The 17,696-nt window shown below is 35.2% G+C and overlaps 1 protein-coding gene across 2 annotated transcripts; it reads left to right on the forward strand.

Annotated features, from left to right (window-relative positions):
* On the forward strand, nucleotides 1-13,603 carry LOC127854952 (RING finger protein 215-like). Of its 2 annotated transcripts, XR_008037254.1 has the most exons (11): nucleotides 1-321; nucleotides 6,622-6,756; nucleotides 7,102-7,173; nucleotides 8,226-8,311; nucleotides 8,429-8,489; nucleotides 8,842-8,964; nucleotides 9,174-9,287; nucleotides 9,688-9,804; nucleotides 10,166-10,268; nucleotides 11,121-12,421; nucleotides 13,271-13,603. XR_008037254.1 is itself a non-coding variant. In XM_052390154.1 (10 exons), exons 1-10 carry the CDS (start codon nucleotides 25-27, stop codon nucleotides 11,150-11,152), a joined length of 1,140 nt encoding a protein of 379 aa, XP_052246114.1. In that variant the 5' UTR covers nucleotides 1-24; the 3' UTR covers nucleotides 11,153-13,044. The 2 variants fall into 2 exon arrangements, 1 of the variants encoding a protein (XP_052246114.1); XM_052390154.1 differs by lacking the exon at nucleotides 13,271-13,603 and having other exon boundaries at nucleotides 11,121-13,044.
* Nucleotides 13,604-17,696: the final 4,093 nt, after the last annotated feature.

Here is a 17,696-nt window from a genome sequence, read left to right on the forward strand (position 1 = left end):
ATAAATTTATGCGATATTTCGATAATGGCTGACAAACCAATTTGCAGAAATATAATTGGCAAATCTTTTGAACTGACCATATTCAAACATAAACTATGTCTAGTGTCATTGGTTTACTACATATTGGTAATTCCTGCTTTTGCAAATCCAGAAAGGAGAACCCTAATCCAAGTCGTAAGAATGGAGAAAGCAGCAAACAGACATTTGACAGTTGGTTCTCAGTCTAGCGGAACTGTCAAAACAGAAGACGTTGACGCAATATTTTGGGGAAAACTGTTGAGCATTGGTCGTGAAAACAAAGCGGAAGGCAGACTTCATCTGGTATACTTATTTGCAATTTCAGTTTTGGAATATTAAAGCTCTAGTTTTAAATACGTCGCATTGTTTTAAATTAGTTTTAAACATAGTTGACTGGCCCTTCAGAGGCTGCCTTCACAGCCTGATGGTCATACACTGGGAGTACATCTTTATTATACATATAAAATAGTATGACCAAATAGTGCGCATGCGTTGGTCAACTAACACGTCTTCCTCTGACTGAAGAAAAATTTCTGCAAACTATTGTTTCCAGCTATTATTTTATATTTTATTAGTAATAAAGGGTAAACATTTGTATATCTGAGACTATTCCCACTCACGAAGCAGAGAAATTCCTTTGAAAAGGTGCAATTTACACCTTTTTCACACGCCTATTTTGACTAGGTGATACGTACCCTGACACCGCCATATTTTTTTCGCTAACTCCCGGAAGTAAACATCCTGTTACTACCACATTAGTTTACAACCATGTTTACAGGTATTTCAATCACCCTTTCAGTATTGTCAGTGGTTCTTAGGATATTTATGACCCCAAATGAGTTGGACACTACTCAACCTCGCCCTTCTATTAGGCCAAATCACCTTGTTACACATCGTTTTACGGGTTTGTGCTCATTATTGCTACGCTTGAAAAAGTCCAGCAGGTCAAATGCCCATGTAAAACCTCAGTGTTATTCCTCCCTAGCTTATTTGAGCCTACTCCTACTGTCCCTCTCAGCAGACATCGAGCTTAATCCAGGCCCAGAGCCAAGTTATCCATGTGGAAGCTGTGGCATCGATGTTCTAGACTCTGATCAAGCCCTAGAGTGTGACGAATGTCAAACTTGGCACCATATTGCATGCCAAGGTGTTGGAGACAACACATACCATCACCTCCTAAATCTAGATGTCTCGTTCTCATGGATGTGCACCCACTGCGACTCCATTAACATATCAAACATATCCAGCACCTCCAGCTCCCCCACCAGTCATCCAAATAGCTTCTCATCACTACCCCATGAAAATCCAACTCCTGTTATAATAAAAGGCAAGGTAAAATCTAAAATCCCACCCTATGCCAACCTAAGGGTCTTGTATTTGAACTGTCAATCTGTTGCAAACAAAAAACAAGAGTTCCACGTCCTACTTGATACCCACCACCCTGATATTGTTGTAGGCACCGAGTCCTGGTTAAATGAAGACCACCTCACAAGCGAAATCTTCCCATCCTCCCTAGGCTACACCCCCTACCGTAATGACAGGAAAAAAGGTAAAGGAGGTGGCGTATTCATTCTGGTCAAAAATAAATTTATTTCTTCAGTACAGCAACAACTCACCACATCCTGTGAAATCTTATGGGTGAAAATAAATATGAATAAGTCCAAACCCTTGTATGTTGCTGCCTATTACAGACCAAACGAAAATGATCTTCAGAGTATCACGGAGTTTGGCAGGTCACTTGAACTTTCAAGACCCCTCAAAGGAACCAAATGGATCCTTGGTGACTTTAACACCCCCAAACTATCATGGGACTGTGATCACATCCCAGTAACCAAACCTAACTGTAGCCTTCCCCAGTCTTATGACAAGCTGCTTGAAATCCTCAATGATCACAGCCTCACACAAATGGTCAACAAGCCCACCCGAAATGATAACATCCTGGACCTGTTTTTAACGTCAAACCCAACATTAGTCAGCCATGTTAATGTCCAAGCAGGTATCTCCGACCATGACTTAGTTATCGCCCAGGCCAGATTAAAACCCCAGATAAATAGGCAAGCCCCGAGGGAAATCCCATTATTTAGGAAAGCCAAATGGGATGAACTCAAATCCTTTATCAATACCTCCAAAGTCAGCATCCTCCAAAACGCAGAGACCTCATCAGTGGATGAACTCTGGAACCAATTTAAGGGCCTTATCCAGGAAGGTATCTCAAAATTTGTCCCTATCAAAAAAGTAGGCCCCAAAAGACTTCTCCCCTGGGTTACCCAAGACATAAAAAGATTAATCAGAAAAAGGGACTCCCTTTACCAAAAGGTTAAAAAACACAAATGTCAAAACCCCTACATTAGGAAATTCAGAACCATCAAACACCTCATTCAATCCAAAATAAAAAGGTCATACGAACTATACATTGAAGACATCCTAGATATACAACATGCAGACACTCACTCCAGCAAATTCAACACTAAAAAGTTGTATTCCATCATAAAGAATGCAAAACAAGACGCTCAAGGTGTTTCTCCACTCAAATGTGAGACAAGCGGAAACCTTATCTCAGACAGCCTTGGTAAAGCCAATATACTAAACCGGCAATTCCAATCTGTTTTCTCAGGAGTCTCCCCTCTGTCTCTATCCCAGCTATGCAGAAATACCCTAGGAAATTCACCGTACCCCACCATGCCCAAGATAGAAATAGACCCCAAAGGAGTCTTGAAACTACTCCAAAACCTTAAAGTAGATAAGGCTGCTGGCCCAGATATGATCAAACCCATTGTCCTCAAGGAACTCCGGCATGAGATCCTTGACCTAGTGTCACTGATTTTCCAAAAGTCCTTAGACTCTGGTCAACTCCCATCAGATTGGACGAAGGCAAACGTCTCTCCTCAATTTAAAAAAGGTAACACTAGCGACCCAGCAAACTATAGGCCCATATCACTCACATGTGTCCTATGCAAACTACTAGAACACATTATCGCATCTAGCCTATCCACACACTTTTCCAAACACAGCATACTCTATGAGCTGCAACACGGGTTTCGCGAAAGGCGGTCCTGTGAGACTCAGCTTATAGAGTTAGTAGATGACTTAGCGAAAACTCTTGCATCAGGTAAACAGACAGACCTAATCCTACTAGACTTTAGTAAAGCCTTCGACAAAGTCAACCATCTCAAATTACTGCATAAACTTAAGATACATGGTGCTTCTGACCAGACCATATCCTGGATCAAATCCTTCCTAATCGGCAGATCCCAATCAGTCGTAGTAGATGGTACTAAGTCTGACCAAGTCCCAGTTACCTCTGGAGTGCCTCAGGGTTCTGTCCTTGGCCCCCTACTTTTCCTACTATACATAAATGACCTCCCTTCCCTTGTTACATCCCAAGTTCGCCTCTTTGCTGATGACACTGCCATCTATCTAACAGTGACATCCGAGGCGGACTGTCAAAGATTACAAGACGATCTCGGTAAACTAGAGAAATGGGAAGAGCTATGGGACATGGAGTTTAACCCTGGCAAGTGTCAGGTTCTCCATGTCACACGGAATCGTAAGCCCATTGCGCACCAATACAAGCTTCATGGTCAAATCCTATCCCCAGTTAAGGATGCAAAATACCTTGGTGTTGACATTTGCCATGATTTAAGTTGGAACACACATATCTCCAGGATCACAACAAATGCAAACAAAACATTAGGTCTCCTCAAACGTAACATCAAGACAAAACATGAAAAGGTCAAATCACTATCCTATCAAACACTAGTACGTCCCCAACTTGAATATGCTTCCCCCATATGGTCACCACACACTCAGGTTAACAAACACAACATAGAAATGATTCAGCGGCGAGCAGTCAGATGGGTAAAAAATGACTACTCCCATTACACCAGTGTCAGACAACTTCAAAATACACTCAACTGGCGCACCCTTGAGAACAGACGCATAGATGCCAAACTCGTCCTTTTCTACAAAGTCTACCACCATCTTGTGGCCATATCCCTCCCATCTTATCTTGAAGCCCCAACCAGGTTAAACAGACACATGCATCCCCTCAGTCTTCGTCAAGTCCATACAGGTTACGATTACTTTAAGTACTCCTTCTTCCCCCACACCACAGTATTGTGGAACAGGTTACCCCACCACGTCGCAATGCTGCCTGACCTTGAGAGCTTCAAGCAGACAGTAGCCCAACTTAGCCACTAAACCCATGGGAATTGCTTTTATCCATTTTTTTACCCCTTGTATACTATATGACTTTTAAATCTCCTAACAACCTAACAACACTATCCTTATTATTGTACAAATTCTTAACTTGCTGAAAGATACCTTTCTCAGCTTTTACTCTTTTACTTTACTAACAGCCAACGCGCACCCTGCCCATAATACTCGCGAGAGGCGTGAGGCAGTACTATGAGATAGATAGATAGATAAATCAAACTTCAAGCCAAGAACAGCAGTGGGAAAATTGTTATTATTATTGATGTATAAAATTTCTTAAAATTTATATCAACACCTCAAACATAACAACTGAAAAAAAAAAATAAATAAAGGGCTTAAAATAAATGATTTCATGGGTTTACAGTCAACTCGTACCTAAGTCAACTCGCACGGTAGTCAACTCGCACGTTTTTTGGTTAACTCGCACGGAAGTTAATTCGTACCTTAGTCAACTCGCACGGTAGTCAAAATATTGATGTATTAATGGGTTCTAAATAAGTAATTTATGCATAAAAACCAATGAGTTATACTTTCAGAGTTAAGTTAATACATTTTATTGAAAAATATTCACAAAATAACAAAAAAATAACATACATCTACATACTTTTCTTTTAATATTTATTTCAATATTTACACACATTAAGAAAGCTTTACATTGTGTACACAATGAGACATACATCTATATTTTTTATTTTTATTTATTCCAATATTTTCACACATAATCAAAGACCCCCTATCAGTAATAGCCTTATCTACTCCTCAATAATCAGTACCCTCATCAGCTCTGAATGACTGACAGATTATCTGTTTATTGTAATTATAGTGGTGAGGAATAGGGTATTGTTACTGATTAGGTGACAGTTGTTTTCAATATCTTCCATAGCTCATTAAAAGTAAAAAATATAAGCTTATACAAAATGTATAACAATTAAATAGAAATTAGAATACAAATAATTAAAAAACAAAAAACATGAACGCGGAAATAGAGTTCCACATAGACTTTCCACTATTATAAATCAACACGCGAACAATTAAACGTATTTGAATTAATAATTTCAAATTACATATATTCCGATATTGGTTAAAAATACTTGGATCGAGTGATAACAGTATCACAAAAACAAACTTTCATCTTCAATACAAATAAACAACGTTTATTAACTTCAAGCAAAGCTGGTACCATATTGAGAAAAGCTGGTATATTGATATAACTACTTTATGACAAATCAGAAATAAGAAATACAACACACCACTAACACGATTTCGATTATCTTCACATTAATTAGAAATCTAAAGCGGTCGTTATAATAACATAATACGCGAAAATAGAAAATGTAAGTTTTGCAACGGACACGCTATAGAAAATGAGTATCACTTTCCACTTGTTTGACATTCTAATGCAGTCGGCAAATAGGCTTTTTCTTAAGTTATGAAATATTATAGTATACAATGATATGAATGGTACTTACAGGTTTCGCATCTGTTCGGTATTGCCATTTTTGGCAACTATCGCATTCAATTGCTTGCTGCCTTGGACCCACATTCCTTGAACACAATATACACGGATAATCCATCACAAAAAAACGCGCATGAATTGAATTATTCACTATACGTATGTATTCCGTAGCACATATATGTTGATAATGATAACCTATTCTTAATTTAGTAGATTTATATACATAACTAAGATCTATTATGAAATAACCGCATGCAACAAACATCACCTAATTTTCGTTTTTATTTTCTTTAATTTAACTTACACCTGATTATAAAAGTAAACCTTTTTAATTACAAGCTAAATTAACTTTAATTGAATCGTGCGCGGTATACAACACCCTTAACAACATTCTCCGTTTTGTGACAAACATTAAAGTATCAATGATTAATTATCATACCAATTTAGTTTAATTGATTAATGCTTTGCCATTTTAATAATTGTTAGTTGTATATAAGACCTTTCACACCTATTACAAACATTCATATAACCCGTGAAAAACACCGACCACAAGTGTAAAAGAGCCATTAAATGTGACAACCGTATATTCAGATTATTAAAAAAGGACATAATTTCTATTATTTTTACTTATAAACATCTTATAAATTACTGATCATATTACATCCTTCATCTATTTCTATGTATTTTTGAGGCATGCGAGTTGACTTCGAAAAGTGCGAGTTGACCAGAAATGCCGTGCGAGTTGACCAAAAAACGTGCGAGTTGACTACCGTGCGAGTTGACTTAGGTACGAGTTGACCGGCACCCATTTCATGCATTATCATGTATCAAGAGAACTATTGGGGATAACACACATACAATGATAATAAAATACCTTAAAAGCCTATGATTTATTTTGTTACATATTTAGAACTTATATACTCATTGTTCAGCTTCCAACTAACTGTGATGAAGATGAGAGCAGTGTGGCTCGGCTCCCAGGAGGCTGGGTTGCAGTCCTCAACTACACTGATGAACTTGGAGTCAGCCCTGGAACGGTGGGCCAGTGCCATGGGATCATGGACAGGGTCAGTGCTATGATAATGGTATTGTATTGTACTGTACTAGTAATGAACTTAATTTAAGGGAACATTTTATAGAATGATTATGTAAAGTGCATTCAATTTAAATGATTAACGGTTCCCCCTATCAATTGTCATTGTTACCAAATGGTGACAAATCACAAAAATGGCGACAGTTTTTCATTGTTTGGCTGGGTACCATAATAACTCTTTAAGTTGTCGGACACTCTAAATTTTCCGACATCCTCTTTTTTAGCCAAAGTAAATTTTTTTTTTGTGGCATAATTTTGATATATAATTTACACACTTTTAGTACTCTGTATATATATTTTTTCTAATTTTACTTCACAGATGAAGAAGGCGCTATTCTTTGGGGCATCAGCTATCATTATTTTAACTCTGAATCCCTTGAAAATCAAAGAAGTATGTATCTCATTTACATCACTCTAAATGCGTGCATTTGCAGGATTTCAAGTTCCTAAATTTGGCTTAATTTACAATTATTAAAGATTGTGCAAAATTTATTCAGTAACAGCCAAATTAAGTTTTTATTATAAAAATCGTAATAACTCAAATTTTTCAAACACTTTTTTTCCATTGTGTGTAATATTCCCAAAATATACTGACCAAAACTTTACAGACAAAATAGATCTACTGCATTGGATTTTACTATATTCCTGTGCATAAAGTTACCTATGAATGATGGTGTTTGCTTGTAAATACCGCATTGTTTAGTACTTAATACTTACAGATATGTTTGCAATTTATCAAAATATGATTCATAATGTTTGATTTTGTTTCACCAAAAGGTATTGCAAGGTTGTACTTTCGCCACAGAGCACAAAGATTAGCATTTGATATAATGTAGTAAGAATTTTAATGTGCTCCTAAACAAACTGTAAAAATTAAGATTTCATTTTCATTAACACATTAAAATATGGCGCCATAAATGCCAATTTGTCACACTTATGCAGGAACATATGCATGTACCTGTATATACTACTGAACATCATACAGTACTGTTGTTACTGATATGGAAAATACCAAAAACCGCAAATGCATCACTGGTAACCAGAGCTTGTTGTTTCCTTATTATGATACCTTCATTAATTATTGGCTGCAGCTGTTTATATTACTTGTATAGTATTCATACCATTTTACCCAAATTAACGCAAATGTAATTCATTGACAAATCAAAACAAATCAGTCAGCATACAAAATTTACATAAAGTTGTTAACTCTTTCAGTGCTGGAACCGAATTTTGAAGGCCTTTGCAAACAGTTTGGATCCAGATGAGACGCCACAAAACGTGGCATCTCATCAGGATCAAAACTGTTTGCTATTCTGATAGTATTCTTTGAAAAAAAATCGAAGAAAATGCTAATTTAAGAAATTCAGCAGACGACATTTTAGCAGACGACAAATTTCCCAGCATGCAAAGGGTTAATACAATGTCATTTTTTGAGAATTTCAGTTGGATGTGAGTCAGCTGTTTGCAAGGCCTGTTGTCCTTGTGGACATCTCAGAAAACATTACCAACATGCTGCATCTACTCACAAGGTATATAATGTTTTAAGGATAACTAATTTTGCCAGGATTTATGTGAGATTTGTTTTAAATTAAGGTTTGAATTATCAATACTTGGTTTACAGATGTTATACTGTATTTCAATTTCAGTAAGATGAAGATAAAGGCAAGGTTTTTGTACAATGTATCACAGAATGTTAAAGAGTCACAAGTAAGTTTAGCCAACTTCAGCTGAAGTTATTCGTTTTAGTTAGATTTTTGTTTCATGTAAAGTCCATTTTGTATACTAGTGATTTCAATAACATGAAAGGTATATATTTATTACAACTGCATTCTCTAAGATGGATATAATTCATTCTATGTGGATAAATCTATTTAAAATTAAGCAATATTTTAAATTGCATTAGTATTGAATGGTGCATTGAGAACAAATTAGCTGAGTGATATACACATTTATTTACAGTTATTTTAATATCTTGGATGTTGTACCCATATCAGACATGGGCTGAATTTCTGCAACAACCATTAATAATATTGGGCATATGGCATATTTCTAATTACAGAAGTATTTCACCACAGTAACCCTGTGGGGTACATGTGGGAGGTACAGTGGTAGAAGTTACCACGAGTGGGACGGAGTTGTCTGCCTTGGTAACCAGGAAACCCCTAGCAACAAGGAGGGCAAGGTGACAATTGTAGCATTCATGAAGTTAATATTGTATTTACAAAATTAAATTTTAAAATTAGACTTTGCTACATATTATGATTACACAAAAGTTGTTTCAGGCTCCTGCACGAGAATAAACAATGTAAATCACCATAGGTCCACTCATAAATAGTTCCCACGCATGAGATTATGCATGTAGTATTGAAAAGTTGTTCTTTCTTTTTTCAGGTTGATATTGAAAATTTCTGGAACTACTTTTACTCTGCTATACTGGTTCTCATGCTGATCCACTATTTGCGCACTAGACAGGAACAAGACTGGGAGAATCCAGACTATATAGATGTATACACCTGAAAGAATATTTTTATGTAACATTTAATTCTACATGAGTAGCAAAACATTATGGTAGACTTTAACTAACCTTTCTTTTATAAAAATATGTGTGATGTTTGAAAGGTAGTGGTATATTGCAATAATATGTTACATGATTATTCACTTTGAAATATATAAAGTACTTAACTGTTGAATTTTCTTTCCTTGGATAAGATTTATCATTCCTTTAATCTCAAGACAAACACATAAACATAATAGTTGGCTTTTATGTTGAATGTTGTAGTTTGTTAGATATTTTTAAAATATTTTGCTTATTTATTGCCATGCAGTCACAGTTAATTATCTTTACACAGTGATCTGTGATGTAAACAATAAATACCACCTAGCCAATGCTCTTATATTCTCACAGGTCTCATTAAGAGAGCTGGCGCACAAAGCTCTTGCTGTGATGAAAATCAAACGATATTCAAAAGAAGGCAACCATGATACCTGTGCTGTCTGTCTAGAAAATTTCTACCTGAAACAGGTTGGCAATTGTTGGACCTTAAAATGTAATAAATAATGAAAATAAGTTTACAGTCTTATTTAAAAGTTATGTAAGAATAACGTGTAACATCAATATATTATACTTTTTGATTTTTTGTGTCTCATAAACCTGTTCGGTGTTTGCTCTATTCATGTTACTTCTCTTTGTGTTCAATTCATAATATTCAACAAATTCATAACTTTTTATACACCTGAATGTATCTTAGAAAGCTTAAAATGTTCTGCAAATGTGGCAATGCATGCATCCCAAGGAACTGACCAGCATATACATGTTTTGTGGTAAAATTTCAAACTGACAACGGTGCGAATAACGTTTTTCATAGTTGCACCATATTTTCTAGAAATTGCGCGTTCTGCCTTGTGGCCACTACTTCCATACCAAATGTGTGGACCCCTGGCTTGTCAGGAACCATACCTGTCCTTTGTGCAAGCTAAACATCATAGGTAAGACAGGGCTTAGTGGGAGGTTTGTTTTGTCATTCTACAGGTTTAAATCCCCAATATTTTGCGTTGACCCCAGCTTCGATCATTTTTATGTCCCCCCTTTAAAGAAGAGGGGGTATATTGTTGTGCTGGATGTCAGTCGGTCTGTCTGGCGGTAGACCAATTCGTTTCCGATCAATAACGCATAAATTGACCGATTGGTTTGATGATTCACATGTGCATTTGCCTTGGACAGTAGATGACCCCTATTGAAATTGGGGTCGGTAGTTCAAAGCCCTGTTTGGGGTGCATATGCCTCTGACCACAGAACTCTTGTTATGCTATTATGTTGTTTGGTATCGCCCTTTATTGTATTAGCAATTTGTCATATGCTCTTGAATAAAGACTTGTGTGGTTTTATAGGAATTCGTCTCCTGATAATGTTTGTGGATCCTTCTTATTCCTATCAATCCACACTATGTTTGAGTTAGTAATGGATTTTGGAAATGAAAACCATTAATACTATCTTTCACTTTTTTGTGCCAACATTCTTAAAGTCAGATTGAAAATATTGCTTTTTTGTATGAGAATACTTCTTTTTTTTCACAGCAAAATAGTATGCAGTAAATATTTATGAAAATCTATAGTTCCATAGGTTTTTTGACAGTGTTTTAAAGGAACATAATTTCAAACTTCATTATGCCTGATATCGCACTTGATCTACAGAAAAACAATACTTCTGGTGAAAATGTATTTCTTCAAAATCTCAATTATGTAAGTGGTTTATATACAATTTATTTTTATTATACACTATATTTCACTTTGTTTATCATGTGCCAGCATTTTATTAATGATTATCTTCCATCTTTACAGAGAAGCTTGAAAGTCTTCCAGAAGAGACGTGAAGGCACGTGGATGGAGCCACTCACACGATTGATATTACAGGATTGTGAACTTCCCACCTCTACAACCACATGTATAAGCCCAGTGAGGTCTACAAACTTGAGCTTTCTCTTAAGAATTTCAGTGTTTAAACTTAAAAAAGTAGCCAGTAAATATATCCTTTACAAAGTTAGATTGTAATTTCTTTGACCAATATTTTTTATTTATTTTGATAAGGAACAAACTTTTGTAAAATAGGGACCAGAATATCTCTCTTAACAAACAACAAAAACATGCTGTATTAAGTTTGGATAACTGATCTATATCAACAATTTACACAAGAAAACGCCTGTAATAAAAATGTTTATTTCAGGAAAAAAAGATAAATCAATCAGACCAAATTTACTTAAAAGGCAAAATTTTGACGATGGACAACGCACAATGCACAACTGACAAAAAGTGATCCTAAAAGCTCCTGAGCATGTCAGATTTTGTGTTGTGCTTTCAGATTTTTTTTCCTTTTTTGAAAGAATTGATCGATGTGTTTTCTTTGTCTACATGGGCATTTTGTGTCTTCTATCCAAATTCATTTGGTGCTGTTTTTGGTCAGTAAGCTATATACATGTACAGTTTTAAGCTCACCATGAGCATGACATGCTCATGAGCTTTTAGGATCACTTTTTATCAGTTGTGCATTGTGCGTTGTCCATCGTCAAAATTTTGCCTTTTAACAATCTAGAGGCCACATTGTTTGTCTGATCTTCTTGGAACATGGTTTACAGATTTGTCCAAATTACATGTATATCTTGGACAAGTTTGAAACTGGGTCATGTGAGGTCAAAAACTAGGTCACTTGGTCAAATTTAAGAAAAAGCTTGTTAACACTCTAGAAGTAACATTATTCGATCTTCATTTAAATTTGTCAGAACATTTGTTCTTATGATAACTCTTCTGACTTCGAAAATGGTGCTGGTTTGGGAAAAAACATGGATGCAAGGTGGCGGGGCAGTTTTCCTTATATGGCTATAGAACAACCCTGTTGGCTCACATTTATGGTCCAATCTTTATGTCACTTGGTCAGAACATCTGTTGTTATGATAGCTCAGGTGAGTTCAAAAATGGTTCTGTTCCATTAAAAAACATTGCTGCCAGAGGGAGGGGCCGTTTTCATTAATTGGCTATATTAAAATCTTGTAACCAGGTTAGGAGTCACATTTAAAGTCCAATCTTCATGAAACTTGGTCAGAATATTTGTTCTACCGGTAATGCTTACTCAGCTGTGTTCTAAAATGGTTATGGTTCATGGCCACCAGGGGGCGGGGCAGTTTTGTTTATTTGGCTATAGAAAAACCTTGTTATCACTCTAATTGTTATGAGGATGCTGGAGCACAATTATGATGATGATGGTGATGATACTGGTAATAGATTCAGAAACATTAATAACAACCCAAGTATTAAACAACAATTATTGCATTACTCCAATTAATTATTATAATTACTTCAGATTGTTATCTTTATTTAACAGAATTTAACATATTGGTAAAACCAGTTAAACTACAACACTGTGACATATGAATCTTATTTGACCTTTCATTCACTTTTTCTACTCTCCATAAAATTCATGTATACCTATTCTTGCATTGTTGCTGCTACAATAGTGTTGATTCAGACCTTCTTGAATAGCCATGTGATGATTGTGTACCAGGCTTACAGGTCCCTGGAAATGGGCCACAATTAACTGGGCTCTCACATCAAAGACCTATGTCTTGATGTCAGATGGACACCATTGATAAGATTGACTGCTTATACAGTTTGCAGTCATTCAGTAGTTTGTGTGTGGTTATCAAAAATGTGTGATTTTAAAACAGGTTTTATTGTTGTTTCCATTGGAATTATCATTGCATTTTTTAGCTTGACTAAAATGGTTCCAGTCTGTTGAAAAACATTTCCGCCATGGGGCCATTTGTTGTTCATTCTTCATGAAACTTGGCTATATCATTAATTGGCTATATTAAAATCTTGTAACCAGGTTAGGAGTCACATTTAAAGTCCAATCTTCATGAAACTTGGTCAGAATATTTGTTCTACCGGTAATGCTTACTCAGCTGTGTTCTAAAATGGTTATGGTTCATGGCCACCAGGGGGCGGGGCAGTTTTGTTTATTTGGCTATAGAAAAACCTTGTTATCACTCTAATTGTTATGAGGATGCTGGAGCACAATTATGATGATGATGGTGATGATACTGGTAATAGATTCAGAAACATTAATAACAACCCAAGTATTAAACAACAATTATTGCATTACTCCAATTAATTATTATAATTACTTCAGATTGTTATCTTTATTTAACAGAATTTAACATATTGGTAAAACCAGTTAAACTACAACACTGTGACATACGAATCTTATTTGACCTTTCATTCACTTTTTCTACTCTCCATAAAATTCATGTATACCTATTCTTGCATTGTTGCTGCTACAAAAGTGTTGATTCAGACCTTCTTGAATAGCCATGTGATGATTGTGTACCAGGCTTACAGGTCCCTGGAAATGGGCCACAATTAACTGGGCTCTCACATCAAAGACCTTTGTCTTGATGTCAGATGGACACCATTGATAAGATTGACTGCTTATACAGTTTGCAGTCATTCAGTAGTTTGTGTGTGGTTATCAAAAATGTGTGATTTTAAAACAGGTTTTATTGTTGTTTCCATTGGAATTATCATTGCATTTTTTAGCTTGACTAAAATTTGTGAGAAAAATGTACTTCCATTTTCTTTTACTGATTATGCTCTTTATTCAATTTCTGTCCTCATATCGCTTTTATCCAAAATAAATCTTTGTCACAATGTGAAACAATTGTCTGATTATGAAACATAAGCAAACACACACAAAATTACTTTTAACAGATACATGTATATCTATGTGTGCAAAAAATAACAAACCCTTTCTTTTGACAAAACAATGTTAACAACCCTCACTTAACGTAACTTCTACTCAGGTGGGGGACCCAGGGCCATTATGGCCTTCTTGTTTATTTTAAAAGTGCTCATCTCATGGCATTATTATCCTTTTTGAGAGCTTCCATCCATCTCCTCATTTCCTACTTTTCAGACTGGCTGAACTAACGTTATCACCATTTTACTAGGTGCTAGATTTATTAATGTTATTTGAAATACAAATGTTATCAAAGTTTTGGTTATAGTAAAACAAATTAAGCAACCTCTGTTTCAAAATAGAGAATCTCATAAACAATGTGGTATTATATAGCTATTTATTAATTTATGTAAATGTTAAGTTTTGTTATGTTATGGATAACAATATAAATGTTTATTTATAGTTTGATGTACCGTTTTGTTGTTATAATATTACTACGATATCTCATTTTTGCTAAATGTTAAGAGTTACATTTTTTTCATCATGAAATGCATGTTTATTTTAACCTGAGCATTGTGTTCTCCTTTTTTTGAACATTAACATTTTAATATTGTTTATTCAAATGTGTTAATTGTTGTAGTTAATGGAAATGTTTAAATAAATAAAGTGCATATTTAAAAAAAACACATGTTTATTTGTGCTTATTGTTACACAAATATTATTTGATAATATAACCTAATATAAAAAATAAATGATTAATAATATTATCATTAATATGCCAATATTAATAATATTATCATTAATATGCCAATATTAATTATATTTGATTATTAAGATAAAGTTTTGTACTAAAATGTGAAAATGAGATACAATAACGTTATATTGCATATTTAATAAGTAATGCCTTTAATAGAATATGTATGAACCTGGTATAAAAATAAGTGCAATGGCGGGTTGTGATTTACCGTATGTCTAGTTTTATTTATTGTTACTGTTAATATTAATTTTCAATGGACAATCTTTTAAAGAATAAAGCACAAGCAGGATTTATAATATTGTGTTCTTCAATCTATGCTCAGTTTATAGTTTCGTTCAACATGAGTGCCCTTGATGCTTGACGCTGCAATTTGTGAGGAGGAACCTAACACATTACCTAGACTCTAGACTGAAGCATGTTTTTTTACTATAGCTGCAATTGTCTCCTGTTTTATTTGTACAGAAAGATATTATGATATTTTGATGTGTGTATGTGTGGGGGGGTACGCATCACACAAATCGGAAGAAACCATATCTTCACGGCCTGTTGACCAACCTGCCAGAAGTGGGACTCTGGTTACATCAGTAGAAGCGCTATTTAACTGGACAGCCCCCATAATCAGTCAGATTTACACTTAAACATCGTGTGTGTTTTTAGCTCACCTGAGCACAACGTGATCGCCTTTTGTCCATCGTGCGTTGTGCAGCGTCAACATTTGCCTTGTGAACATTCCAGAGGCCACATTTATTGTCCGATCTTCATGAAACTTGGTCAGAACATTTGTCCCATTGATACCTCGACTGAGTTCGAAACTGGGTCATGCTGGGTCAAAAACAAGGTCACTAGGTCAAAAAAAGAAAAACCTTGTGAACACTGTAGAAGTCACATTTGATGCCCAATCTTCATGTAACTTTGTCAAAATGTTTATCTAAATGATATGTTGGTTGAGTTCAATATGGTTCCGGTCCATTTAAAAAAACATGGCCGCCAGGGGGCGGGGCAGTATTCCTTATATGGCTATATAGAAACCTTGTGAACACTCTAGAAGTCACAATTTTTGTCCAATCATCATGAAAATTGGTCAAAACATTGGTTTCATTGATATCTTGGACGAGTTTGAAAATGGTCCAGATCGGTGAAAAAACATGGCCGCCAGGGGGCGGGGCAGTTTTCTCTTTATGTTTATAGTGAAAACATGTGAACACTCTAGAAGTCACATTTTTTGTCTAATCTTCATGAAATTTGGTCAGAACATGTGTTTTCTGGATATGACGGTTGAGTTCGAAAATGGTCCAGATCGGTAGAAAAACATGGCCGCCAGGGTGTGGGGCAGTTTTCTCTATATGTATATAGTGAAAACATGTAAACAGTCTAGTTGTGATAAGCCATAATGTTAAAGAAAGATAACCTGTACATACTTTCTAATAGTTAACTCCCTTGTATAAACCTGGGACTTCTTTAATAAAATGTGGTGTACATAAAGACAGAAGTTTGCATGCAATTTAATAAACCTATGCCATAAAATAACTGTACATGTACTAATGCACTGTAGAGCCTTATCTTTGATCTTTACTGATAAGCCAAGTTAACATACTGATGTATTTAGCAGACTACTGTGCTATGAAACTGTTTCCATGGCAACCTTGTTATTTGGCTTTTTTTCTAAATTAGAAAGACTCTTTTGATTGAAATAACTTTTATAAATTCTTCTTATTTTTTACATTTGAGTCACTGGAGTTTTCCACTCTCCATAAATTGTGTTCTTTAGATTAAGTTAGACTTATTTTATAAACTAAATTTTTGAAGCAACTTCTAGACTAACAGTAACTAATATTTATATCAGTTTTTTGACAGATTGTGAACTTCTTTTTACATTCATTAGGGTATTTGCTGTATTTGTTCATTTTTAACGATGCATAGATTCTTTAGACTAAATTTAAAATAGTTATTTTCATTAAAGCTGCTTTGGTTTTCACTTATAGAATAATTTTTTGAGTGTATTCAGGCGTATCTGACTGGACGCCTTTAGTTAATTGAATTACAACCAGTAAGTGTGTTAGAAACAAGCGTTCTTTAATTAGACTCGATAAATATTTCCATATTACATAAGTGCTCACAAAGTTACATAACTCGTAACCGTCCCGTGACTGGTTCACTTGCGTAAGCGAACGAGACTGCACTACCACAGTTGTTTATAGTAAAACATTGTGAATACTTATTGTCACATTTTTAGTTCAATCTGAATGACACTTGCTGATCTTCACACATGGTGACAATCTTTATGAGCATAATATTTTTTTCTCATGGTGAACTTTTGTGATCACTTTTGTCAATTGTCTGTCTTCCGTTGTGCGTCATGAATATTTGCCTTGTTAACACTGTAGAGGCCACATTTATTATTGGATCTTCATGAAACTTTGTCAGAAGATTTGTCCCAATAATATCTTGGACGAGTTCAAAAATGGTTCCAGTCTGTTGAAAAACATTTCCGCCATGGGGCCATTTGTTGTTCATTCTTCATGAAACTTGCTTAGAACATTTAATCTATTGATATCTAGGGCTGCAAATAACAGGTCATTTATTTTTATCTCAGGTGAGCGACTTTGGGCCTTTCAGGCCCTCTTGTTTCGAAGAGTTATCAATAAACAGTAGTTGTAATATCTCTGATTAATTCGTATGATTCACGTTAGTACAAAAATTGTGGACAGATTTTAAATAATGTTCAGAGTACTAGCGTAAAGTATATACTGTTTAATCAGATATTTAAAAATAACTATTAAGAAAGTGAGATTACCGGTAATACAGATAACATACACCAGCCTTAATGATAATACATTTTGTAAACTTTTTTCATTTGCATGTATATATTGCACAGCCCCTTTTACGTAGCCAAGTTTTGAGATTGTCAAGGCACCTGCCTGACTTAAGTTTG

Source organism: Dreissena polymorpha, chromosome 1 (genome assembly GCF_020536995.1).
Source record: "Dreissena polymorpha isolate Duluth1 chromosome 1, UMN_Dpol_1.0, whole genome shotgun sequence".
In the NCBI taxonomy this organism is placed as follows: domain Eukaryota; kingdom Metazoa; phylum Mollusca; class Bivalvia; order Myida; family Dreissenidae; genus Dreissena; species Dreissena polymorpha.